Consider the following 25,449-nt stretch of genomic DNA (forward strand, 5'->3'; position numbering starts at 1 on the left):
ATCCTTAACAATTGGCCTTTCCTATCTATCCGCGCAGCTAGAGCTCTTAGTCATCCTCTCCTGTCTCAGTTACTCCAACATCCTTTTCTCTGACCTCACCTTGCGCATCTCCATTCAGAAGGAAAAAGCGCCCTCCTGGTCCTCGAACATGACTTATGAGGGAAGGTTGAAGGAACTGAGCATGTTTAGTTTTGAGAAAAGAGTGAGTGGGGAACTGAGAACAGTCTTCAAATATGTCAAGGGTCGTTATAAGAGAGCAGTGATTAACTGTTCATCACGTCCACTGAAGGTAGGAGGAGAAGTAATTGGCTTGATCTGCTGCAAGGGAGGTTGAGGGTGGGTAATACAAAAACCTTTCCAGCGATAAGGATAGGGAAGTGCTGGAATGGATTACAAAGAGAGGTTGTGGAATTCTTGTCCCAGGAGGGTTTTAAGAACAGGTCAGACAAACTTCTGGCATATTTACACCTGATCCTGCCGCAGGGCGATGGGAATGGAGTAGATGACTTCTTGAGGTCCCTTCCAGCCTATATTAGAAGATTTTAGGATTCATTGCCTTAGCCCTTTGCTTTGATCACGTCTCCTGGTGGAGAATTCGGACCATTTGTGTGGATCGGCTGCGGGTACAAATTTTGTTCCTAGAGCTCTGAAAATCTGCAGATATCCATGGACCATTTTTGCGGATCGCAGATCGGATGCAGATATAAATTTTGTATCCATGCAGGGCTCTACCTGTCTTACTTCTGTCTATACCTACAACTTAAATCTATTTCGTACACAGTGACTACATCTGAAATAACATATGAGATCACCATAACAATGATCAATGAATGATAAAACGAACTAATTGGCTCCATGAACCACGGAGACTCTTCCTTTTCCATCCCCACCTGCAAGAGCCGCCGTCTCTCTTCTCTGCATGTTCTTTGGATCTTCGAATTTGTCCCTCCTGAAGTCACGTGGCCTGATTCTTATTTTTCACATTCTCCTTTGGCAGAAGAATTGGTCTGTGGCTCTTGAACTACACCATCTAATTTGCCAGCTTTCTCCACACACAGTGTTTTTTATGCTCCCTCCCTTTATACCTGACTCGCTAGGTTCCCTAATGCCGCAGGATGTGCTTTCCTGACATCTAATGCTGCTGAGATCCTGCCTTCAGTGATATCCCTGCCCTTCCTGGTCCTTACTCCACTGAACCCTCCCAGCCCATGGTTCCTGTTTCCAGCTTCCCCTGGACTCTCTCTTTGGCTCTGGACCTGTCTGTCAGCAAGAAGCAGTGCCAGGGAGACTTGCCCTCTGTCTGGAGTCTTCACTTTCTGGGAAATGCAGTTCCAGTCTCTGTTTTTTAGGAGCCTCTTTGATAATGAGTGTCTGGCTGTGTGTGTTCCCAGCAAAGATGGGGATAGTTAAATCCCTCCTAAGCAGAGTGTTCTGCACCTTTGAGCACCTGGGGAGTTGGCCCTGTGATTTTATTGTTTAAAATGGACTGGGGTTAAACTAATAGAATGTTTTTTATGATGATAAATGGCCTATGAATTCCCCTGATCTCCTTTGTTTTCTTTCCCTTGAGCAGGGTTTCCAGTTTCTCAACCCTCTGTGATCTTCCAGCTGGAAGGAGGGGAAGAGCCGTGGGTCCTGGCTCTCCCTGTTTCAGTGGAAAGCGAGATCCTGGGAAGTCCCTGCACAGGTGAGGAAACATTAAACCAAGCCAGAAACTGTAAGTGCCTGAGAGAACCCGCTGGGATTCCCCACACAGACCCTGTGAGCTCAGGACAGTCCCCAGCAGATCTCACTCCTGGCTTCCTACAGATGATGATTGACACCTTGGCTGGAGCTCCCTCCCTTCCTACTGAGTGTTTGGATGGGATGTGGGCAGGGCCGGCCTTGGGGAAGTGGCACCTGGGGCAAACTTGCATTTTGGTGCCCCTGGCTCCCATGGGCTCCCTAGGCAACCCACGTTCCCTTCCCCCCAACCTCTGCACTGTGTCCCTTTGCCCCAAATGTCTGCTCCGCCTCCTGCACCCCTAATCCCTACACCCCTTCATTCCTAACTCTGCCCCCCTCGTGCACCCCAATACCTGCCCCCACCAGAGCCCCGAACCCCTGCACTGTGCCCCCTTCACTCCAGCCCTTGCACTCCACTCCTGTGCCGCAATCATTAATGATCTGGAGGATGGCGTGGACTGCACTGTCAGCAAGTTTGCAGATGACACTAAACTGGGAAGAGTGGTAGATACGCTGGAGGGTAGGGATCAGGGCCGCCCAGAGGGGGGGGCAAGAGGGACAAGTTGCCCCAGGCCCCGCGTCCCGCAGGGGCCCCCACGAGTGTTTTCCGGGGCCCCTGTGGCTCCGGTTGAGCTCCCGCAGGCATGACTGCGGCAGGCCCACCGGAGCCCGGGACGAGTGGACCTGCCGCAGGCATGACTGCGGAGGGGGCGCTCGTCCCGCGGCTCGGCTGGACCTCCGCAGGGATGACTGCGGCAGGTCAAGCGGGCGCGGGACCACGGCACCCGCCGCAGCCACTCGTCCGGGCTCCGGTCGACCTGCCGCAGGGATGCCAGCGGGAGCTCAACCGGAGCCAAATGCCGCCCCCCAGGGAAAGGGCCGCCCCCCGCGCCTGAGTGGGGGCCCCCCGCCGCCGAAGACCCCGGGCCCCCGGAATTCTCTGGGCGGCCCTGGTAGGGATAGGGCCCAGAGTGACCTAGACAAATTAGAGGATTGGGCCAAAAGAAACCTGATGAGGTTCAACAAGGACAAGTGCAGAGTCCAGCACTTAGGACAGAAGAATGCCATTCACTGTTACAGACTAGGGAAGCAGTTCTGCAGAAAAGGACCTAGGGGTTACAGTGGATGAGAAGCTGGCTGAGTCAACAGTGTACCCTTGTTGCCAAGAAGGCTAACGGCATTTTGGCTGTAAATAGGGGCATTGCCAGCAGATCGTTCCCCTCTATTCGACATTGGTGAGGCCTCATCTGGAGTACTGTATCCAGTTTTGGGCCTCACACTACAAGAAGGATGTGGAAAAATTGGAAAGAGTCCAGCAGAGGGCAACAAAAAATGATTAGTGGGCTGAAGCACATGACTTATGAGGAGAGGCTGAGGGAACTGGGATTGTTTAGTCTGCAGAAGAGAAGACTGAGGGGGGATTTGATCGCTGCTTTCAACTGCCTAAAGGAGGGTTCCAAAGAGGATGGATCTAGACTGTTCTCAGTGGTAGCAGATGACAGAACAAGGAGTAATGACCTCAAGTTGCCGTGGGGGAGGACTAGGTTGGATACTAGTAAAAACTATTTCACTAGGAGAGTGGTGAAGCACTGGAATGGGTTCCGTAGGGAGGTGGAGTCTCCTTCCTTAGAGGTTTTTAAGGTCAGGCTTGACAAAGCCCTGGCTGGGATGATTTAGTTGGGAATTGGTCCTACTTTGAGCAGAAGGGTGGACTAGATACACCTGAGGTCCCTTCCAACCCTGATATTTTATGGTTCTATGCACCCCTTCACTGCTACCCCCTGCACCACTCTCCTGTGCCCTCAACCCCTGCACTGTGCCCCCTTTGCCTCTAACCCCGGCATCCCCCTTCTGCACCCAAGTGGGGAACCTGACGTGGATGCACAAAGCAGCTGGCATTGCTGCTCGCTCCCCCACTGGACTGCTGCTCCCCGCCCCACACAGCCCTGCGGGCTGGGAGAGGGAGCAAGGAGCGATGTCAGGGCTTCCTGCACCCAGGTCACCTTCCTGCAGGCTGTGTAAGGGAGGGCAGGAGAACAGCTGCTCCTGATGGCTCAGCACAGCCCAGGTGGGAAGTGACCTGGATGCAGGAGCCCTGGTGTGTGTGTGTGAAGGTAGTATGTGCCTGAGTGAGTGAGCGCGCTGTCTCTTTAAGAAAGTTCCCAGGGTCAGGAGCCTGAACTAGGCTTGTGCAGACACAAGCAGCTGCCGGCAGCTCCGGCCCCAGAGAGGCAGCAGCACACGCAGAATCCCCCTGGCCCGTCACCCCGCCTCTGTGGAACGCGGGTCCCCGGGGGGGGGGGAGGGGATCACCCCGCCATCAATCAGCACCTCCCCCTGCAGAGCAGTCAGGAGGATGCTCCCAGTCGGGGGTGGACGGGGCGACTCCAGGGGTGAACGGGGGGGGGGGCACAGGAACAGCAGCAGCTGCACACGTGGACCAGGGCGGAGAGGGGCCCCTCTGCTCCGGAGCAGTCACCTGACTCTGACGGCTGGTCGTCCAATTTCCCCCTGCAGCTCAGGTCTATCCCACTCCCCCACGCAGCTGCTTATCTGCCTCCCTGTGCCGCTTTCATCAGCCCAGCGAGCCTCTCGGCAGCAGGTCAGGTGGGAATCCAAACCCTGCGCCCGGCCCCCCCTTGGGTGGGGCACCCATACAACCCCTACAGGCCGGGTCTGGGTGGGGAGCAGAATTGATCCCCTCCACTGTCCCCTGTGGGGGAGAGTTAGGGGGAATTCAGTCCCTGATTTTTATTTTCTGTCTCTCCAGCACTTACTTGGGTTTGTTCTCTGCCTTTCCATCCCCAATTCTGAGATTTCTCCTCTCTTCTAGCAGGTGATGGGGTGGTGAGGGAGAGCGAGGAGCAGAATCCTCACCAGGAAGATGCTGAGCTCGCCGAAGCGCATGGGGAATTACTGCGAAGAGCCAAAGGGAGTGTGTCCAGCCCCCGTGAGCAGGGAAAAGCTGGTGAAAGTTACCACAGACCAGAGAGAGAGCAGGGAAACCACTCAGAGGAGAGAGTGGATGAACCCATTGATTGTCAGGGAACTCACAGGGACCTCAAGGAAACTACGTCCCAGGAGAAAATCCTCACGGAAGAGCGAGAGACTACGTGTAGTGAGTGTGGGAAAAACTTCCATTACCGCTCAGCCCTTATTCAACATGAGATAATCCACTCGAAAGAGAGACCCTACGAATGCTGGGAGTGTGGGAAAAGCTTCAATCGTACCTCAGCCCTTAGTAGGCATCAGCGAATACACAGAGGAGAAAGACCCTATGAATGCTGTGAGTGCGGGAAAAGCTTCACTCAGAGATATACCCTTAACTCTCATCAGAGAATCCACACAGAAGAGCGACCCTACGAATGCTGCAAGTGCGGGAAAAGCTTCACTCAGAGATCAGCCCTTATCTCTCATCAGACAACGCACACGGGAGAGAAACCCTACGAATGTTGCGAGTGTGGAAAAAGCTTCTCTCGGAGCTCAAACCTTACTGTGCATCAGAGGATCCACACAGGAGAGAGACCCTATGAATGCCGTGAGTGCGGGAAAAGTTTCAGTCAATTCTCCTCCCTTATCTCTCACCAGAGAGTCCACACAGGAGAGAAACCCTATGAATGTTGCGAGTGTGGAAAAAGCTTCTCTCGGAGCTCACACCTTACTACGCATCAGAGGATCCACACAGGAGAGAGACCCTATGAATGCAGTGAGTGTGGGAAAAGTTTCACTCACCTCTTCTCTCTTATCTCTCACCAGAGAGTCCACACGGGAGAGAAACCCTATGAATGCAGTGAGTGCGGGAAAAGCTTCTCTCGGAGCTCAACCCTTGTCACACATTACAGAGTCCACACCGGAGAGAAACCCTATGAATGCAGTGAGTGCGGGAAAAGCTTCACTCATAGCTCAGGCCTTTCTAAACATCAGAGAATCCGTAAAGGAGATAAACTTCATAAAAACCTTCTCTAGAGCTGTCAGAAGATTTTTTCTTTAATTCTTTTGACAGTTCCCAGGTAGTGAGTGTTAAGGCTGTTTGCATCTTTTGCACATTGTAGTCCCTCAGCTCCCACACATGAGTTGCCCACTTTTGAAGCTCGCCCGTCTTTGGGGTGGATCCTGTGGTCCTTTGTATCAACTCCATTGTCCTGCGAGTCATGGGAGTGGGTGTCTTTTCTACCAGGAATGTCATCACCCCAGGTGGGGGAGATGGGGGGGTGTCTTCAACCAGCTACGTTGAGATAAAATCTACCTGGGTCTCCTCACTGTGGTTGCCATGGAGTTAGCTAGCTTGAGTTCACTTTCCTGATGTAATAAGACAGCTATTCTTGCAGTAAAGACATGGGCTATGGATAGTCAGTGGGGTTATCTAGCACATTTCCTCCTGATCTGACCTAATCACCATCACATTTCCCTGTCTAAACAAACCTGGAGATTCACATTTGTACTCCTCCTGCCAGTGCAAAGTTATTGTTAGAGACGTCAAGTTCCTCTTTGAGGACAGATTTCCTCATTCCCAGTTGTTCTCACATTACACTGGATTGTGCAGAACAGCAGTTATTTTGTTGACTTTTTTCTCATTTAAAATATATTTAAATATGAAGAAGAGCTGGAGCAGTGTCAGGGAAATAAGGGTCATTTTAGGCTCTGTGACCCTGGAAGGAGATGGGGCGACTCAGACATTCCATCCTTCCCCATCACCCCAGAACTGTTACCTTGTGCCTGAGCCATGCACAGTTCACCCCTTCGTATTCCTTCGCTTCCCAGCGTGTCTGGTGGGGTCATGTTCTTGGCTGTCCATGCTTGGGAATGGTGCTTGTACACGTCTTTGATCCTAAATCAGAGTCAGTCTGGCAGGAGATGAAAGTGTCAGACTTGGAAGGGGATTTCAAATGGATTCCAAGCACTGTTCAAATCCCCTTTTCCCTCAATGGCAAAGCTGCTTCTGGGAAGGTCGGCTGTTTTTTTTCCCGTTATGAAAGTGCTAAAACTCCTGTAAATAACACTAATGAGAAAGGTATCAGAGGGGTAGCCGTGTTAGTCTGGATCTGTAAAAGCAGCAAAGAATCCTGTGGCACCTTATAGACTATCAGACTTTTGGAGCATGAGCTTTCGTGGGTGAATACCCACTTCGTCGGATGCATGAGAAAGCGCTGGGTGAAGCAGGTTTCACTGGATCATGGGAGAACCTCTCATCCTGATTCTGAGACATCAGATGTAACCTAGTCTGGAATTTCACTTTAAATTAAAATGAAAGTGTCTTCTACCTCTGTGATATGGGTTTTCTATCTTTCATGAAGGCTCCTTGGTCATATAACTGCATGTTAGTTTTGTTTGACAGAATGTAGCTCAGATTTTTGGGGAAATTTCAGACAAATTACCATGTTTTTACTTCAGGTTTGTTTTCCCCCCCTATCCCTGCATGATGACATGGAGAAAATTCAAATGCAGTTCAGTCAACAGGAGAGAATACTCCAAGCTGTTGGACATATTATCAGAGAAACAGTCGTATGTTTAAATCTCCACTCTGAAAAGGTGAACAGCAGCAGACCCCAAATGGGTGCAACTGACCGAAGTAAGTGCACATGGTCACAGGGTAGTTCAGTTGTTTAAGTCAATATTGTCTCGGATGATCCAGGGATAGAATTCCACAGCAAGTGATTCAGAACTAGGAAAACGCCCAGGTATTTGGTTCCCAAGGTATTTGTGATCCAGTCCCTACAGGAGGTTACTCCTGAAGAGATCTCTTGGTTAATCCCAACATTTTGGGAAATGCTATCTGTGATGAGGTGCATCCACCCTGCACTGGCACTGCTAGGGTTAACTGCGCCATGTGGGTTGAAGAGGCCACACCCCCTCACCCTCTCTGGGCATGTTCCGACTGGAGACGGAGTATAAACGGGAGCAGCTCAGCCTGGGTGGACTGGGGAGAACCAAACCTATGTTGTTGGCACAGGGTGTCAGGAGAGCCCAGGGCTGGGGTGGCGGGTGGCTGGGGGGTGGGAAGCCCAGGGCTCGGTTAGCAGGCACGTCTGGCGGGGGACCCCAGGGCTGAGGTGGGGGCAGCCCAAATTTTTTTTGCTTGGAATGGCAAAAAACCTAGAGCCGGCCCTGCCTCCACGCACCGTGAGGTAGGTATGAGCGGCTCGTTATTATCCCTACTTGAAAGAGAGAGAAGCTAAGGCTGAGAAAGGAGAATTGACTTGTCTTGGGTCACACACCCAGCCAGTGGCAGAGTTGGGAATAGGACCTAAGAGCCCTGATTTTCAAACTAACCATCGGATCTTGAATTTCAGACAGTGAATGACCTGAATAAAGTGCTCTGATGAGCTCCAGACCAACAACAGTGACAGTAATTATTCAGCAAGTATTTGAGGAGAACTGCAACGATAGAGAGATTTGTGAACTGCTCAGAGACCATTAATGCAGAGAAGCAGCAAAATTCATCAAACATAGAACTGGTTCTGACTTATTTCCTTGTTCTTAAGAGAGAACACCAAGGACCAGAATCTCCTCCCTGTCAATAACCCCATGCTGAGCCCATCAGGGTAGAGACTGAGGATGGGAGGCTGAGGGTTCTCACCAGCGAGCCCAAAGGATGGCCCAGGTCACAGATGGGATCACTGCCCAAGCACTATTTCAGCCCCATATTTTTGGGTGGACCTCCCACAGTGGGAGCTGCAGAACACTCCCCCGCAACACACACACGCACACCCTCCTGGTGTTGGGAGGGGAACAGGTAAAAGGACAAAGGAAGCAAGAGAAAAAGAGGAGGGAGGAAGAGGGGAAGCAAAAAGAAACCCCAAAGGCCCCAGTAATTCTAAGGGACAAAATCCAAGGTGCAGAATAAAGTTCTGCCTCCTTAAGCTCGTGTTTTCCATGCCTAGAATTCAACTGTCACCAGATGGATCAGACTGAACAGGTTTCAAACCTCCAGGTGCCTCTTACCTTGTAAACAGGGACGGCTGTTTTCTAGTAAAATCACTAAAAGGGAAGGAGAAAACTCGAAAGAGGTTCCTCCTGGTGCTCACGTCCGTGAACCCGAATACTCTCTCAGTCCTCAGAGAGAGACCTTGAGAAGGAGACTTGCTGAAGCAAAGCCACAGGGGTCTCTGAGGTTTCCCTGGCCTCTCGCCCCTGTCCTGCCTCCCTGATGTCAGCATCTCTCTGTGAGGTCACCAAATCTGACCAATTGGCTGAGGTCCTGCAAAAGGCCTTTGTGATGTCACTGCCGCACCCCTCCCTTGCTGGGCTAATGTCCTGCCCCTGGACAGGCACTTTGCAGGTTTGAGCTACTCCCTGTGGATCACCCCACTGAAGGAGCGTTCATTCTAGGCAGCAAGCCGGCTAGACAGGGAAACATCAGACGCTGCTCCCAATGCTACACTCAGTTTTTCAGAAATTAGTTGACTTTATGGCCAGAAGAGACCATTAGAGCATCTAATCTGACCCCCTGCATATCACAGGCCTCCTGTAGGACACAAGAGCTACTTTTGAGGCAAACACATTCCAGAAAGGCATCTAGTCTTCATGAAATGACATCAAGAGATGGAGAATCCACCAGTTTCCTTGGTAGCTTGTTCCTGTGATGAATCATCCTCGCTGTTGAATATTTGTGCCTTAGTTGTAATATGAATTTGTCTCTCTTCACCTTCCAGCCATTGGGTCTTCTTATGCCTTTCTCTGCTAGATTAAAGAGCCCTTAAATACCCAATCTTTTCTCTCCATTAAGGCACTTCAATGAAGTCACCTTTCAATCTTCTTTTGATAAGCTAATCAGGTTGAGCTCTTTCAATAGCTCACCAGAAGGTATTTTTTCTAGTCCTCAGAACATTAGGTGGCTCTTTGCTGCCCCAGCTCCAATTTCACATCTTTTTCAAATGAGGTCACTGAAACTGGAGGCAGTATTCCAGTATCAGTCTCACTGATGCCATGTCACCTCCTGTGACGTTATTGACATAATCTGTAACTGTATAGATCACCATTGCGACCGCTGTTCTATATTTGCAGCCAATATTGTAGAAAGGTTGTTGTGTAAGGGGTCTATGGAGAGGTTCTGATTGGCTGATTATAATGATGCTATCTCTAGATGTGTATCATTTTTTTGTAGTTCACATTATGAATATTGGCTCTATGCTGCCTGTATTTCAAACTTGTGCTCTGCTTCAGGGAATGATACCTTTTGTTTAATTGATGAAAACAAAAACTAGACACTTAGAGGATTGGAACTGATTTCAGCTGATGGACAGGCTTGCTAGGTTTTTATGCATTTGGACAGCAAAATGCTGAGTGTTCACATTCATTTCAAACATCCTCGTATGGTGGAGCTCCTGAACATAATGGAGAATGAAAATGAAATTTTTTTCTTTTTTTTTAAGAGGGCACCTGGGTTTGAACAAAGGACCACTTGATCTGTAATCAAACACTCTACCACTGAGCTATACCCCCATTACAACAGGAGTATGGAATTGTGATCTCCAGGACTTTGAAGGACAGACCCTGCTTCATCGAGCTCCTTTGCCATTCCCAGACCACAGGTGGTTTTAAAAATGGGGTTTGATTAAACTTCTTAAATGTGGTAAACACCACAGCTTGCACACCCACCGATATAGCTTCTCCCCATGACAGAGCTGCCACCTCCTGGGGAAGTGGATTGACTACACCAACAGGAAAACTCTCCCCCATCAGCATGGAGCAGTGGTTCTCAAGCTGTGGGTTCAGGACCGCAAAGTGGGTTATGACCCTGTTTTAATGGGGTCGCCAGGGCTGGCATTAGACTTTTTGGGTCCTGGGGCTGATGCCAAAAGTGTGAGGCCCCCCAACCCAGGGCTGAATCCCTCAGGCTTTGGTTTTGCCCTCCCCCCACTGGGGCTCAGTCTTTGGTTCTCCCCCAGTGGAGGGGCTTGGTCCCTCTTTCCAGGGCTACGTATTAAGTTATTTTGGCAGAAGGAGGTTGCAGTGAAAGGACGTTTGAGAAACCCTGGCATAGAGCCTCTCCATTACTGAGCTGCAGCAGCATAGACTCACTGTTTGAAACATTGACCTGGCCTTAGCCTCTGAATATGTCTAGGCTTGGCTCCCTGTGGCACTGTTGTGATCAGACCCTGAAAGTACAGCCATGGAGACACCACACACCAGCCTTGCCTCGCTGGCAAGGATCAAACCTTCACAGAAAGACACCCATGGTTTTCTAGCCCCGCTACCTAAGGCCTCAGCCACAACTACTTAACTCAGGGGCCTTTCTACACTCTGGTTCTGTTCTCACTGAAGGGTCATTACAAATTGCTCAGACCAGCTTCCCCAGCACACTCACTGCTGTGCAGCTCTGTACGTGTGGCCATGGCTGAACAGCCAGAGTTCCTGCCCATTTCCCTACTGGCTGGAGCATGATGAGGGTGTGTTTGTGGTTAATGATGTTGCTGTAGATTGTTCATTCCCTGCCTTGGCAATTCAGACAGTCCCTTTTCCTGTTGTATTGCCAGCACCTCTGTGAGTCCAATAACAGAGGCAGGTTTTCTCTGGGCATTGAGATTTTTGAGAGCATTGGTGGCTCCTTTCTTTCCTCACCCTGGAGTAAACTCAGCTTTTTATTCCATCCTTGATGACTCATGGAATAACAGCAGCAGCATGAAGAGGAGAGTGAATATCTCACTGCCAGGGGGAAGGTGGACACATTCCCTCTGTCTGACCATTGCCATTGCAGGAGAGAAGGTTTCAGTGGAATCGAATGCCCTGGCTCAGACAATGGACACAGGGAGGTTTTGCTGTTCATGGATCTGTGCAAAGGAAATTGTGTGTCTGTGTGAAAATGAGGAGGGATATGAAATGCCCACGTGGTGGTGCCTAAGGCAAAAGGGAACCCTAGAGGATTAGAATAGGATAAGTTCTCAAGCAACATGTTTCTTACTTTGCCCATCTGTTAGTTTTGATGATTATCGATGGAAAGATTTTGCCATTGGGTTGTGTGTTTACACAGAAATTGACATTTACCAACAAATACGTAATTCTTCCAAGTCTGCTGGTGGTGAGTTTAGAGGGACACACTCACTCTTCCCACCCCCCATGCCAGGCCTGTGCTCTCCAGAATGTCAACTTCCCACAGAGCTGGGATCCTTCCCTCATCTCCGCCCAGACCACTGCCCCACCCCCACTTCTGTGGTCCCCTTCCAACACTGTCCAACTCCCTTGCTGGCAGGATCCTTTCCCATTCCTTTCATTTCATGTTTGCCTAACATGCAAAAGGTCCCTGGTTCAAAACCAGGCAGAAACATGCTGGCTTCCTTTTCCCAGATCCCCTTGCTGTTCAGGAAGATGCTCCTCCTTCTCCTATTGGCCTGTCCCTGGGATAACTCCAACCCCTGCATGACAGAGGGTGCTGACAGCAGTGGAGAAAGTACCTTGGCGTCAGGCTGGAGAACCTAGAGGAATTAGGCGTATCACCTTTTGGAGGCTTGTGGCTTGGCCTCCTCTGCTGTTGGAGGTTGGCTGGGGGAGGCCGGCTCATCCTGCTGGCCTCCTCTGCGTGACTTGCCAAAGGAGGAAGTGAGGCAGGAATGGGGGAAAAGAGGAAAGTCGAGCTGAGGAAGGCAGGGCAGAAGTGAAGCACCTCAGTGCGGCTAAGTGGGGTTAGTAGAGCGTCACCATTCGTTCTGCAAAGCCGGGGGAGGTGCGGTTGGCTGCTGGGAGGCAGAATCCTGTGCCTGCCTCTTGGCTTCCCAGGGGTGGCTCCTTGCAGCCCAGGAGAAGAGGGGTTCTAGGGGGAAGGAAAAGCAGCAATGGCGAGGCTGAGTGGGCTCCTTTCTGGCCGAGATGGTGGGTTTGGGAGTTGCCTGTAAGCCATAAGTGGACTTGGTGGAGTGAAAACCGCTGCTCCATTCTGGCTGACCTGGGGGCTTGGGAGTGGGGGCAGGGCGCTAGCTGTGAGCAAATGGGATCCAGGAAGCCCCAGCCTGCCCCTCCAGGGGCCCAGTCTTCTTCTTCTCTCCTGTTGTGGGGAGCCCGGCCTAGAGCCTGCCCAGCATGCACTGCAGCTCGAGCATTAAGCCTTCCTGTGGCATAACCGAACTACGGCCTAGTGTAATAAGGTGTAAAGTTAAGATTGTGAATTTATCTTTAATTTCCATGGTAACTTACTTTGCTCTTTTATGCCTACCACTTATAATCCTTAAAACTCCATCTTTCTGTAGTTAATAAATCTGTTTTACGCTGTACTGAAACTGGTGTATTTTGCTTGAAGTTCTTGGGAAATCGCAGCTCCATTACAATGCTGGTTCATGTACTATTCACAATGAGGGAGAGGTGGACCCTGCGTAATAAACTCACACTGATCAGGCTTCTGATTAAGGCAAGATGGTATGGTCCAGGGGTGCAAGGCTGCAGAGCTGGGGGGAATTGGCGGGAGGCTCTCTATCATTAGTGTTATGAGTGGCTGGGAGAAGCATTCATGTAACAGTTGGATGTGTCCCTACCTGTAGATGTCTGTGTAAGTGCAATATCTGCCAGAGATTCACAGCTCCTCACAACATCATAGTGTGAGAGGAGCCCAGGCAGTGGGACACAGGGCTCAGGGGTCCCACTGTTCAGGTTGCATCCCATAGATCCCATCACAGACTTTCAACAACCACAGCAGATGTTCACTGAAACAGTGAGAGAGATGGCAAAATAGTGATCTCCAGTGCCTGCAGACATCAAATTATCAGGAATTCTGCGCACAGAGAGGACCCTGCAAGTGGAAAATGCCTTTGGAAAAGACCCTTCTCTCCCCAGCTGTGGTCGTACAGTGCTTAGTGCTCTGCGTTGTGGCCTCAAGAGCCATGGATGCAAGTTGAGTTATGGCGACCTTTTCCTTGTCTCCACGTTTCTTAGGTGCCTCCTTCCAACACTTGTCAGAAAAAACTACCGATTTCTTTTGGAAGCATTGCAAGGCAGAGGCAGTCCTCTCTGTTTCCTCAAAAATTGACCAAAAGGTGGGAGGAGTGGACACATTTCGCAAGGCACTACTGGGTGCTACATCTCTAACCTTGAGGAGCTTGGTTTGTTTTCCTTAACCAAAAGAAGGTTGAGAGGAGATATGATTGCTCTCTTTAAATATATCAGAGGGATAAATACCAGGGAGGGAGAGGAATTATTTCAGCTCAGTACTAATGTGGACACGAGAACAAATGGATATAAATTGGCAGTCGGGAAGTTTAGGCTTGAAATTAGACGAAGGTTTCTAACCATCAGGGGAGTGAAATTCTGGAACAGCCTACCAAGGGAAACAGTGGGGGTGAAGGACCTCTCTGGCTTTAAGATTAAGCTTGATAAGTTTATGGAGGGAATGGTTTGATAGGAGAACGTGATTTAGTCAATAGGTCAATAACGTGCGACCACTGGTATTTAGTACCGAGGGTCAATGTTGGGATATTGAAAGTCTTTTTCCTGAGTGTCTGGCTGGAGAGTCTTGCCCGCATGCTCGGGGTTCAGCTGATCGCCATATTTGGGGTCGGGAAGGAATTTTCCTCCAGGGTAGATTGGCAGTGGCCCTGGAGGTTTTTTCGCCTTCCTCCGCAGCATGGGGCAGGGGTCGCTTGCTGGAGGATTATCTGCTACTTAAAGTCTTTAAATCAGGATTTGGGGACTTCAACAGCTGAGTCAAGGGAGAGAATTATTTCAGGAGTGGGTGGGTCAGCTTTTGTGGCCTGCATCTTGCGGGAGGTCAGACTAGATGATCATAATGGTCCCTTCTGATCTTAAGTTCTATGATTCTATGATTCTATGAACCTCCACTTTACCTGGCAGGTGCCTCTGGGACTTTTCTCCCAGCTGCTCCATTTTTCATCAGTGACAATCAAAAGGAAGATGACATGACATCTGTGTGCAGACATCCCCAGCGAATCACAAGGACGTGTGGCGCAGGCTTTTGTGTCGCAGCAATTGCAGTTGAAGCAACCACCATGCTAATGCCAGTCACAGCAGCCTTTTCATCAGCTCCAGGCTTGTGATCTGATTCTTTCCAATGTTTCTCTCCAAAGAAACCTTTTCCTTAGCAAGCAATTACTTGGATACCAAGGGAGGTCTCTTCTGTTTCCCGGAAAGACACAGGAAAATGTGAGCAGAGGAGACAAAAGTCATAGAACAAGGCACCACTGGGATTTGAACCCAGGATCTACTGTTTACTAGAGAAGTACTTTAGCCAGCTAAGCCATGGTGCCTGCCTCAATAAAATACTTGCAACTGTTCCATTTGATGGTCCAGGACAACACCTGCAAATTCCAAACTACAGACGTTCCCCATTTCCCTCAATACTTGCAAGGAAGAACTGGCAGGCCAAGCCAGGATCTCCTGGTTAGTAGGAAGACACTTCAGCCAGCTCTTCCCAAAGATCACTATCCAGAGACCTTTAAACAGCCACTGCAGATGTTCACCGACAAAGAGATGCCAAAATGGAGTTCTCCACTGCCTGCAGCCATCACGCTACCAGGAGTTCTGTGCACAGAGAGGCCCCTGCTGGTGGGAAAGGCTTTGGTAGAGACTCTTCTGACACCAGCCGTTCTCAGATACTGTTTAGCACTTTGTGTTGTGGCTTCAGCATCCAGAGATGCCAGTTCAGTTAGGGGACATTTTTCCTGTCTCCACATTTGTCTAATGGCTCCTTTCAACACTTGTCACCAAAAAGACCTGTTTCTTTTGCAAGCGATGTACAGCCAGGCAAAGGCAGTCTTCTCCATTTCCTCAAAAATCACCAAGCTGTGGGGAGAGGAGACACATTCAGCCAAGCTGGATGCTGAATCTCCTCTTTATTCAGCAGGAGTCTGTGAAGGACACAAATCTCCACTGTGTAGAGGTCAAGAATAGGAGTTTATTACACCACAGTGATGGCGGAGTGGGCTTATTAGGCTCAGAGACACTGTTAATTAATTAATTACAATAGAATATATAGATTTTCCATGGGTGGGGGAAAGTGACGGCGTAGGCAGTTCCGAACCCTGGGATAGGTTTTGCAGCAAGACAAGATAGCACAGTAGCCAATGGTTAATAGGTTACATAGTGTCTCCACCCATGGTCTCAAGTTAGCAAGTTAACATTTCATTAATACTTTGATAAAATGTTATTAATATAAAATATATATGTTGAATTCTGATTTGAGGTCCATAGGAATGGAGCAACTCCATTGATTGTCCAACAGTAACATTCCTAGGGGTTAAAGCAAAGAAACAGTGAAAGAAAATGGCAATAAAGATTGTTTTTGTGTGTCTAACGGCAGGCATTGGTCCCTGGGAAGGGAGGTGGAAGGATGCCATATCTTATACTGACGTGCCAACTTTTCATAAACTCAAGGTTGGCTCTGTGGGAAAAACGTCTCCCTACAGAAGAGACTAACACAATAGGAACAGGGATTCTTTGCTCAATCTGCAACTCTGAATAAGACACAATTATTTAGTTCTTAGCTCCAACACCAGGCCTATCTTAGCAAGCAAGGTGTTCTGTTTACCCAGCTTTCTCTTAGCTGATCACTATTTGCTAGGCCTCTGGTCCCTTGACCATACTCTGGACTTCGGGTCTGGAAAAGAGGTGGCACAATCCATAGACCAGGTTGTTATATAAAATGCACATGGATTTTAACCTTTCACATCCAGTAATGGGAAAGTTCTTGGTTCAGGCTTGTAGCAGTGATGGAATAAACTGCAGGTTCAAATCAAGTCTCTGGAGTACATCCCCCACTGGGATGGGTCATTCAGTCCTTTGTACAGAGCTTCAGTTTGTAGCAAAGTCCCTCCAGAGGTAAGAAGCAGGATTGAAGACAAGATGGAGATGAGGCATCAGCCTTTTCTAGCCTCTTGCCATGTGGTCTTTGCTTTCTTTGTCCCAAGGACACTCTATCCAGCATGTGGCACAGAAAAACCTTAAGAGTTCTCTCCATAGGCAGGTCCCTGCAGACCTTGCTGAGTCACAAGGCGTATCTGCCTTCTCTCAATGGGTCGATTGTGTAGCTGATGGTCCTTAATGGGCCATCAAGCAGGCTAGGCAGAACTGACACCAACTTGTCCGGGGTGATCCCCAGAAGCAGAGCACAAGTTTGAAATACAGGCAGCATAGAGCCCTTGAATGGAGCAGAGAAAGGCATAACAAGACCCAATGGCTGGAAGGTGAAAAGAGACAAATTCATATTACAACTAAGGCACAAATATTCAACAGCGAGGATGATTCATCACAGGAACAAGCTACCAAGGAAACTGGTGGATTCTCCATCTCCTGATGTCATTTCATGAATACTAGATGCCTTTCTGGAATGTGTTTGCCCCCAAAGTAGCTATTGTGTCATACAGGAGGCCTGTGATATGCAGGGGGTCAGATTAGATGCTCTAATGGTCTCTTCTGGCCATAAAGTCGACTCATTTCTGAAAAACTGAGTGTAGCATTGGGAGCAGCGTGTGATGTTTCCCTGTCTAGCCGGCTTGCTGCCTAGAATGAACGCTCCTTGAGTGGGGTGATCCACAGGGAGTAGCTTAAACCTCCAAAGTGCCTAGCCAGGGGCAGGACATTAGCACAGCGAGGGAGGGGTGTGGCAGTGACATCACAAAGGCCTTTTGCAGGACCTCAGCCTATTGGTCCAAGGTGGTGGGGAGGTGGTGACCTCACAGAGAGATGCTGACATCAGCCAGGCAGGACAGGGGCGAGGGGCTAGGGAAACCTCAGAGACCCCTGTGGCTTTGCTCCAGCAAGTCTCCTTCTCCAGGTCTCTCTTTGAGGACTGAGAGAGTATTCGGGTTCACGGACGTGAGCGCCAGGAGGAACCTCTGTCGAGTTTTCTCCTTCCCTTGTAGTGATTTTACTGGAAAACAGCCGTCCCTGTTTAGAACGTAAGAGCCTCCTGGAGGTTTGAAACCTGTTCTGTCTGATCCATCTGGTGAGAGTTGAATTCTAGAGATGAAAGACACGAGCTTAAGGAGGCAGAATTTTATTGCACACTTGGGATTTTGTCCCTTAGAATCACTGGGGACATTGGGGTTTGTCCTTTTTGTTTCCTCCATCCCTCCCTCCCTCCTTTCTCTTTGTCTCTTGCTTCTTTTGTCCTTTCTCCTGTTCCCCTCCCAACATCAGGGGTTTTTCTCCTGCTGATAACAGCTCACGTTAACTGATCACTCTCATTATAGTGTGTATGGCAACACCCATTTTTTTCATGTTCTCTGTGTGTATATATATCTTCCTACTGTATTTTTAACTGCATGCATCCGATGAAGTGGGCTGTAGCCCACAAAAGCTTATGCTCAAATAAATTTGTTAGTCTCTAAGGTGCCACATGTTCTCCTTGTTCTTTTTGCAGATAAATTAATGGAAGTTATGTCCATTAATGGATATTAGCCAGGATGGGTAAGGAATGGTGTCCCTAGCCTCTGTTTGTCAGAGGGTGGAGATGGCTGGCAGGAGAGAGATCACTTGATCATTACCTGTTAGGTTCACTCCCTCTGGGGCACCTGGCATTGGCCACTGTTGGCAGATAGGATATGGGGTTGGATGGACCTTTGGTCTGACCCAGTATGGCCATTCTTATGTTCTTATGAAGGGAGGGGCAGAGCCCTGTGGCAGAGTTTCTGTAGTGTAGTGATTATCACATTTCCCTAACACGCAAAGGTCCTTGGTTTGAAACCAGGCAGAAACCTGATGGCTTCCTTTCTCAGCTCCTAGTGGCCTGTCCCTGCTCCTGTAGGAACAGCAGTGATTTCTATGCTAAGTAGGTCTGTTATACTTCCCTGCTCCCACTTTTGTCTCCTCTCCCTCTCTGAATACCTGTGAAGTGGCTTTCCCCCTCCCCCTCCCACTCCCTCCTGCAATGCTTGTGGGATGAAGGGGCTGGTTGAACAGCTGGAAGATCAGAAGAGCTCCTAGATAGACAAGGTGTCTGGGACTCTAATTAGGCAGCGATCACACACCCAGAGCACGGACATTGCCCAAGGTGGAGTGTGACCCACCAGATGCAGCCAAGTCATCTCTAGTCGCAGGCCATGAGGAGCAGGTCCTTAAAAGGGGAAGGGGCCCTGTGCTCAGGAGTCACTCACAAGCTTGTACCTCCAGTGAATGCCCTTCGCCCCGACCGCCTGGCCAGTGGTTCGCTGCGTTACATTTCATTGTGCCTCGGGAAGACTTACCCTCATCGCACCGTCCATCGCGGCGCTGGGGGACACTTACCTGGCAGAATCCTGACATCTCCAGTGCCGAGCCAGTCCTGGGAGTGTGAGTATGTGTGTGTGAGTGTAACACCTGCCTTCTTTTGAGTTTAGCTGTCAGTATAACAAACGTGCTGCTTTCTGCCAAACTCTGGTGGGTCATTAGTCCTCCCTACGCTGACTAGCTGGCCCTATTTCGGGTAACACCTGCGATAACCCCAACCCCTGCAGGACAGAGGGTGGTGAAATGAGCTGAGAAAGAGCCTTGGCCTCAGCAGGGGAAAGCTAGAGGATCTGGGCCAGTCACCTTTTGGAGCCTTGTGGCTTGGTCTCCTCTGCCCTGGGAGGTTGGCCAGTGGAGGCCGGCTCTTCCTGCTGGCCTCCTCTGCGTGACTTGCCAAAGGAGGAAGTGAGGCAGGAATGGGGCAAAAGAGGAAAGTCGAGCTGAGGAAGGCAGGTCAGAAGCTAAGCGCCTCAGTGCGGCTAAGTGGGGTTAGTAGAGCATCACCATTCGTTCTGCAAAGCCTGGGGAGGTGCGGTTGGCTGCTGGGAGACAGAATCCTGTCCCTGCTTCTTGGCTTCCCAGGGTGGCTACTTGCAGCCCAGGAGAGGAAGGATGGTTCTGGTGAAAGGACGACAAGCAAAGCTCTGGGAGGAGATTTGGGTGTGGGGTGCAGGCTCTGCGCTGGGGGAGGGGGTTGGGGTGCAGGAGGGGTGGTGCTTACCCCAGGCACTGCAGCTCCCAAAGTGACCGGTACACACAACCCTCCGGCAGCAGCTCCTAGGTGGGCAGGTCAGGGGGTCTCTGTGTGCCGCTGCCTGCAGGCGCTGTCCCCTGAGCTCCCATTGGCTGCAGTTCCTGGCCAATGGGAGCTGCAGAGTTGGTACTCAGGGTGGGGCAGCGCATAGAGACACTCCCCCGCCCCAGGGGACACTGGGACATGCCGGCCATTTCTGGGAGCGGCACGGAGGGACGGAGGCAGAGTGGGCAGGGAGTCACCTTAGTGCTGCTGGCACATCTCTGCACACCCGTTGTGGGGGGAGGGGAGCAGAGGGCTCCATGAGCTGCCTGGGTAGGGGCAGAGCACGGAGCTGCCTCCCCTCCCGGGTCTATTGCATGGCCCCTCCCCGCACACAGAGGGACTTGTTTGCTGGAGCCTGACATGACAAACCCAGGGGTGAGATGTCTGAGGATTTACTCACTGAGGGCTGGGCTCAGGCAGCCAGTTTCATGCAGGTATTTCACACCCCAGGCCCCCCGAGTCTCCTCTGACCGTATTTCCCAGTGACGCTGCACGTGGGTGGTGGGTATAAGGGGCTCGGCGAGGCTGAGGGGGCAAGAAATGCTGGATGTGATGCACCCCCCTTTGGAGGGGGGGCTGGGCTGCAGCCTGCCGCCTTCAGAGTGCCACCGACAGACCCTCCCGAGCAGTGGGGGAGCCACCAGTACCCAGCCCATGGCCCCGCCTGTGCTCTGCCCCCAGGCCCTGCCCTGGCTCGGACTCTCCCCCGAGAACCCACCCCCCCACAGGGGTAGGCAGATCTTCCACCTGATCAGCCCCGAGCCAGGTCTCTGGGCTGCAAATTATTCCAGCCTCTGGGAGGGAAAGCGCAGCAGCCCATAGCTCCAGCTCTGGCAGCTCTTTGCTCTCACTGGGATAGAAGACAACAAGTCTATCACTGCTCAGTAGAGCGACCAGATGTCCTGATTTTGTAGGCACAGTCCTGATATTTGGGGCTCTTTCTATAGGCACCAATTACCCCCCACCCACCCCCTGATTTTTCACACTTGGTGTCTGGTCACCCTACTGCTCAGTGTGAGGCGAATGTCTCTGTGCTCTCTGCCGTTCGTGGTGGGGAGTTTCCCCACTGATAACAGTTCTTCCTGGGTCGGGGAGGGGAGAGAGAAGAGGCGTTTATTCTGTTTCATTCCTCTCCATTTTCTGTTCCTCCCCGTCCCTTCCAGGGTCCTCCCTTCCATTTCAGACTGTGCAGTGACACCCTCCCCGCACCCAGGACTCTGGAGCCTCTGGAGCAGCACGATCCCATGAGATCCTCAGTGACCAAGGGTCTTTTCCAACTTCCAGGAGACCCCAGCTTGAGTCTAAAGGAAGCTCTGTTCCTTCCTGGGGATCCTCTCTCCCTTCCTGGAGATCAAGATCATGAAGCCTCTGCCTTGCCTCCTGGGTCTGAATTAATGTCCCATTTCCCACTATCTGCTCAAAATAAACAAGTTTCTAACCCAGGTGAGCAGAGTTAATTCAGTTCTCAGCTGGAATCCTTCACCCACATTCCTTAGGAGATACAGACTCTCTGACACAGACTGACTGGGGTTCATCTCTGCATGTCCCCAATGGGGAAGGAAAGACACTGAGGGCGAAGGAAGATAGGCAGGAGTCAAATCTGGGTGGTCCCTGGAGCCAGATGATTGAGTGGCCCTGGAGTCAGCCACTGTGGCCACTGCAGAAGTCACAGAATCCGTCACTTCCACCACCTCCGTGACAGACACGGAGACAAACCCTTCCCTGCTGTGACTGCAGTTCCTGGAAGGAAAGAGAAGAACAGAAAGTGACGAGAGAACGAAAAAGAGAGATTCCCTGTCACCTCTCTCCCTGCTCCCTCCCCTTATATTCTGTAACCCCATCTCACTGGGTTCCCTGTGCTGGTGCCATGGGGTGACACTAGAGTTCTGGGGATTTGGGGGCTCTTCATTTCTCAACATTTCACACAAATTTGTCTTTGGGCTGAAATTTCTCCTGTTAGGCCTCTCAGTCAGAGCTGTACCCCACCCTGTTTGCGGGGCAGGGAGATGTAAATTGCAGAGCAGGCAGAGAAGTCGCCCATAAAGGGTCATATTGATCTGGTGACTGGTTCTGACTGGGGTCACACATCCTCTGACACAGGCTCATGTGCAGAACATGGGAGCTCTGGCTTGTCCTAAATGCTGTAGACTGTGAGTTCCTGGAAAGGGCAGGGGAGAGGGAGCAAGAGGAGAAAAGCAGAGACATTGGAGACGAGGAATTGGGGGGAGAAGAAGGAGAGAACAGAGAGACAATAAATGATTGAAGCAGAACAGGTGTCCCAACTCCATCTTGCTCATCACAGGTGTTCAGAGAGACAGGTAGTTGCGGGTTTTCCAGTGTCAAGTCTGAACTTTGATTCTAACAATTTGAGTTCAAATATCAAGGGGATCTCCACATACCTGATCTCTTCCCCCCTCCCCTTTTTTGTATTAATTTTTATTTTGACGTGTTTGGCTTAACCGTGATCTTCCCTTTCCCCACCTGTATTGCAATTTGGGGGTTATGTTTATTGTGCCTCCCTTTTGTTCATGTCGTTATAATTGTAACAGCAAAGGAACCTGCAGGAGCAAAAACTGACTCAAAACTTCATTTCCCCACCATGCCGGAACATCCTACAAACAGCTCACGCAGCTGGAATCATAACACGCAAGGCCAGGGGATGGGAGATGCAGGTTTCCAAGTGTTCTGTCTTTCTCAGATGACACATTCCAGCCCCTTGTGTGCCTCCATCCTGTATGACCTGCTGGACTTCGACACATTTATTATTTCATTCTATAGATAATGTGATTGTAACACAACGTGACTGAAATTAAACCACTTCCAGATGAGGAAACAACAAAAGAGAAAAGCCATTATTGCATTGGCTGGGAATCTAACCCAGATCAAGTGCTTAGAAGGCACCTACGCACACCACTATACCACCAATGCATCTGGCAGGAGTAGCTTTCCTGCAGGCTGTGAGTGCTGGCAGAGGAAGTGACACATAACCACAGAGTTAATGAGCAGGGTGGATGGGCTGGAAGCTGCCTGACAGCTGGGAGCAGAGTTACCATCCCAGAGTGACTGAAACGGGGCAAAGGTGAAAACAGATCTCATTGGGAGCTGGCCCCACACCCGCCCCGCCCCGCCCCTAGGAGAAGGGAACTGAAACTCAACTTCAATCATAGAAAAATCTTCCCTGAGAAGGAAAGGGACAGCTTGTTTTAAAGACCAGGTTTGTGTTTGTTCCTGCTACATACGGAGGGGCTGGGTAGTGCTGATTCCAGCCCCCAGACTCTGGGAGGATAAGGAACAAATTCAGGCTGCCAGTGACCTGCAGGAGGGAGATGATCTTTTGACAGTGACGGACGCCTCATCCTAAAGGCCTTTGTCTGCCCCCTTCCAGTGACTGTTTGGTACAGGAATGCAGCCCCCCACTCCTGGGTCTCTCCTGGGGAAATAATGTTTCTGTGCAAAACACCAAAGCTTTTAACAGAAAGGAAGAAAAGGAAATGGCCACATGATGGGACTAGCACATAAGGAATGAAGCACAAGATCCTTCTCCCCTGTGCATTGACTTTTAACCTTGTTTGTGGTGGTGTTGTATCCATGTTGATCCCAGGGGTCCTCTGGGGCGCCGGGCATTGGCCACTTTCGGGAGAGTGAGCTAGATGAACTGGTCTGACTCAGTGTGGCTGGTCTTATGTTCTAACTGCTGGTTATGGAGGAGACGACCTTCCAGGCTACACAGAACTGAAGGAGGGTGCTGGGTTAGCTCCACAGCTTGTCTCTTTCACCAACAGAGGTTGGTCCTCTGCAAGCTCTTACCCTCACCCACCTTGTCTCTCCTGGACTCTGAAAAGTGCTTTCTCTCCACTCCTCTTGGAAAGAAGTTAAGTTTTCCCTTTGGGCAACTATCAGGCTGAAGCAATTGTATTGATTGTGACACTAGAATAGAAGATTTAATATTATAAATAAATGAGTCTAGACCTGAGGTTCTGGTTTTCACATTGGTTTTTCTAACTCAGTTCCCAATTCTCTTCTAGAAAGGCCTCCAGGCTGCCTGCCCAGCCCAGCAAAAGTGGCAAGGAGAAAGCCCACACTGCTGCTCTTTCAGGTAGTTGAAGGCTGCTATCAAACCCCCCTCACTCAGTCAGTCCCCAGGCTGTGGCAGTGCATAGGATTCTTCCATCCTAAGTGCAGGACTCTACACTCCTCCTTGTTGAACCTCCTCAGATTTCTTTAGGCCCAATCCTCCAATTTGTCTAGGTCGCTCTGGACCCAAACCCTGTCCTCCAGCGCTTGGATTCTTTACATGCTTTCACAGAGCAAAGAGCACATGTTCCATGATTTCATAGGGCAGAGTTTTGTGCTATCGGGAGCTTTCCCTGTGTGGATTTGACAGGTGGATCAACACAGAGACACATTGTGACCCTTCTCAGGGTGCTGAGAGCTGTGAGTCTCCTTGTTGCCACCTGCCACAAGGAAGAGGGAGTTTTGCATTTGGCAGCTGGATGTTAGTGACCAAACTCACCAGCCTGCTGGAAATCAAGGACCCTCCTCTGAGCTACAGCAGCCACCTTAACCCTTGAGTTCCTTCACTGTGTCCCCCTCTGGGGTCCAGCCCGGATCACCAGATACTCGGTGAAATCCAAGATCCTCTCTTCCCCAAGTATCCCAGGTTACTAGTTTTACTGTGGACCATTGCTACTGTATCTCACACAGCACCTGAGTACAGTTATCGAACAAGCAAAAAATTTATTTCACAATGGATAGAGATTTAAACAAACAAACATGAGTGATGGAAACCAACTGTTACCAACTAAACAAAGGCAGAAAGTGATAGAATAGAAAGGCCAGCACAAAAAACAGAGAGAGGAACAATAAGATACTAAAAGGACAATGGTTGGAACTCTCCATTTCTCTCAGTCTTTAGACTGATGGGTACTAGAGCTGTAGCAACAGTTGAGGAACCAGGGTAAATTAAATCTAATTAACTTTTCAAGATTAGCCATCATTTCCTGTACGACTAAAAAAAACACAAAAACAAGACAACTTTCAGTTTTCCAAAATAATTCACATTATCACACAGTCTCTTACTCTTTAACCAATAACTTCACCTATAATTTCATTTTAATTGGTAACAACAACATATTCAAAGATCACAAATTATTTTCATATATGTTAGGGCTTGGCTACACTTGTGAGTTGCAGCGCTGGGAGTTACAGCGCTGGTTGTGCAGCTGTGTAGGAACAGCGCTGGTGTGTGGCCACACTCACAGCTACCAGCGATGCAGTGTGGCCACATTTGCAGCACTGTTGGGAGTGATGCATTATGGGCAGCTATCCCAGCGTTCAAGTGGCAGCAACCTGCTTTTCAAAAGAGGGGGGTGGGGTGTAGTGTGACAGGGAGCGGGGGAGGGAGAGAGAGAGTGTGGATTTTTGGAGCCGACACTGTGTATTAGCTCCCTGCCCTGAAAATCAGAAAATTTTCCAAACCCCTTATTCTGCAAACAGCCTGCAGACTAGATAAGAAGCATGGACTTTCTCCCCCCCATTTCTCTCATCAAACACTCAACCCCTGTGAACGAGGTAGGCAGGGGGTTCTCTCATTTGATTGTTCACAGTCACTTACAGATTGATCACAGCAAACAGGAGCTGTGTTTGTTTAGATAAGCAGCTCCTGAGTTCACAACAAAACAAAGAGAGGCTGCATAACAAAACAAAAGAGAGTAATTTACTTTAAAGCATTCTGGGATATCTCCTAATACCCTGGAGGCCAACAACAGCGCTGGTGTGTG

General features: G+C 50.0%; 1 protein-coding gene, 2 non-coding genes and 1 pseudogene across 3 annotated transcripts; 1 reads left to right on the forward strand and 3 right to left on the reverse strand.

The window, feature by feature from the left end:
- LOC120381661 overlaps nt 1-25,449 on the reverse strand; it is a 111,653-nt pseudogene that overhangs the window by 82,231 nt on the left and 3,973 nt on the right.
- On the forward strand, nt 4,885-5,670 carry LOC120381664 (zinc finger protein 211-like; the record flags this gene model as incomplete). The annotated part of the gene is made up of 1 exon (XM_039499799.1): nt 4,885-5,670. A coding segment is annotated over one exon (786 nt), but the record flags the coding sequence as incomplete, so codon positions are not given.
- On the reverse strand, nt 10,096-10,167 carry TRNAC-ACA. The gene has a single exon. It is a non-coding gene; the product is annotated as a tRNA-Cys (tRNA).
- TRNAR-UCU lies at nt 22,526-22,597 on the reverse strand. Its single transcript has one exon. It is a non-coding gene; the product is annotated as a tRNA-Arg (tRNA).

The sequence above is a fragment of the Mauremys reevesii genome, linkage group 14 (assembly GCF_016161935.1).
Source record: "Mauremys reevesii isolate NIE-2019 linkage group 14, ASM1616193v1, whole genome shotgun sequence".
Taxonomy (NCBI): Eukaryota; Metazoa; Chordata; order Testudines; family Geoemydidae; genus Mauremys; species Mauremys reevesii.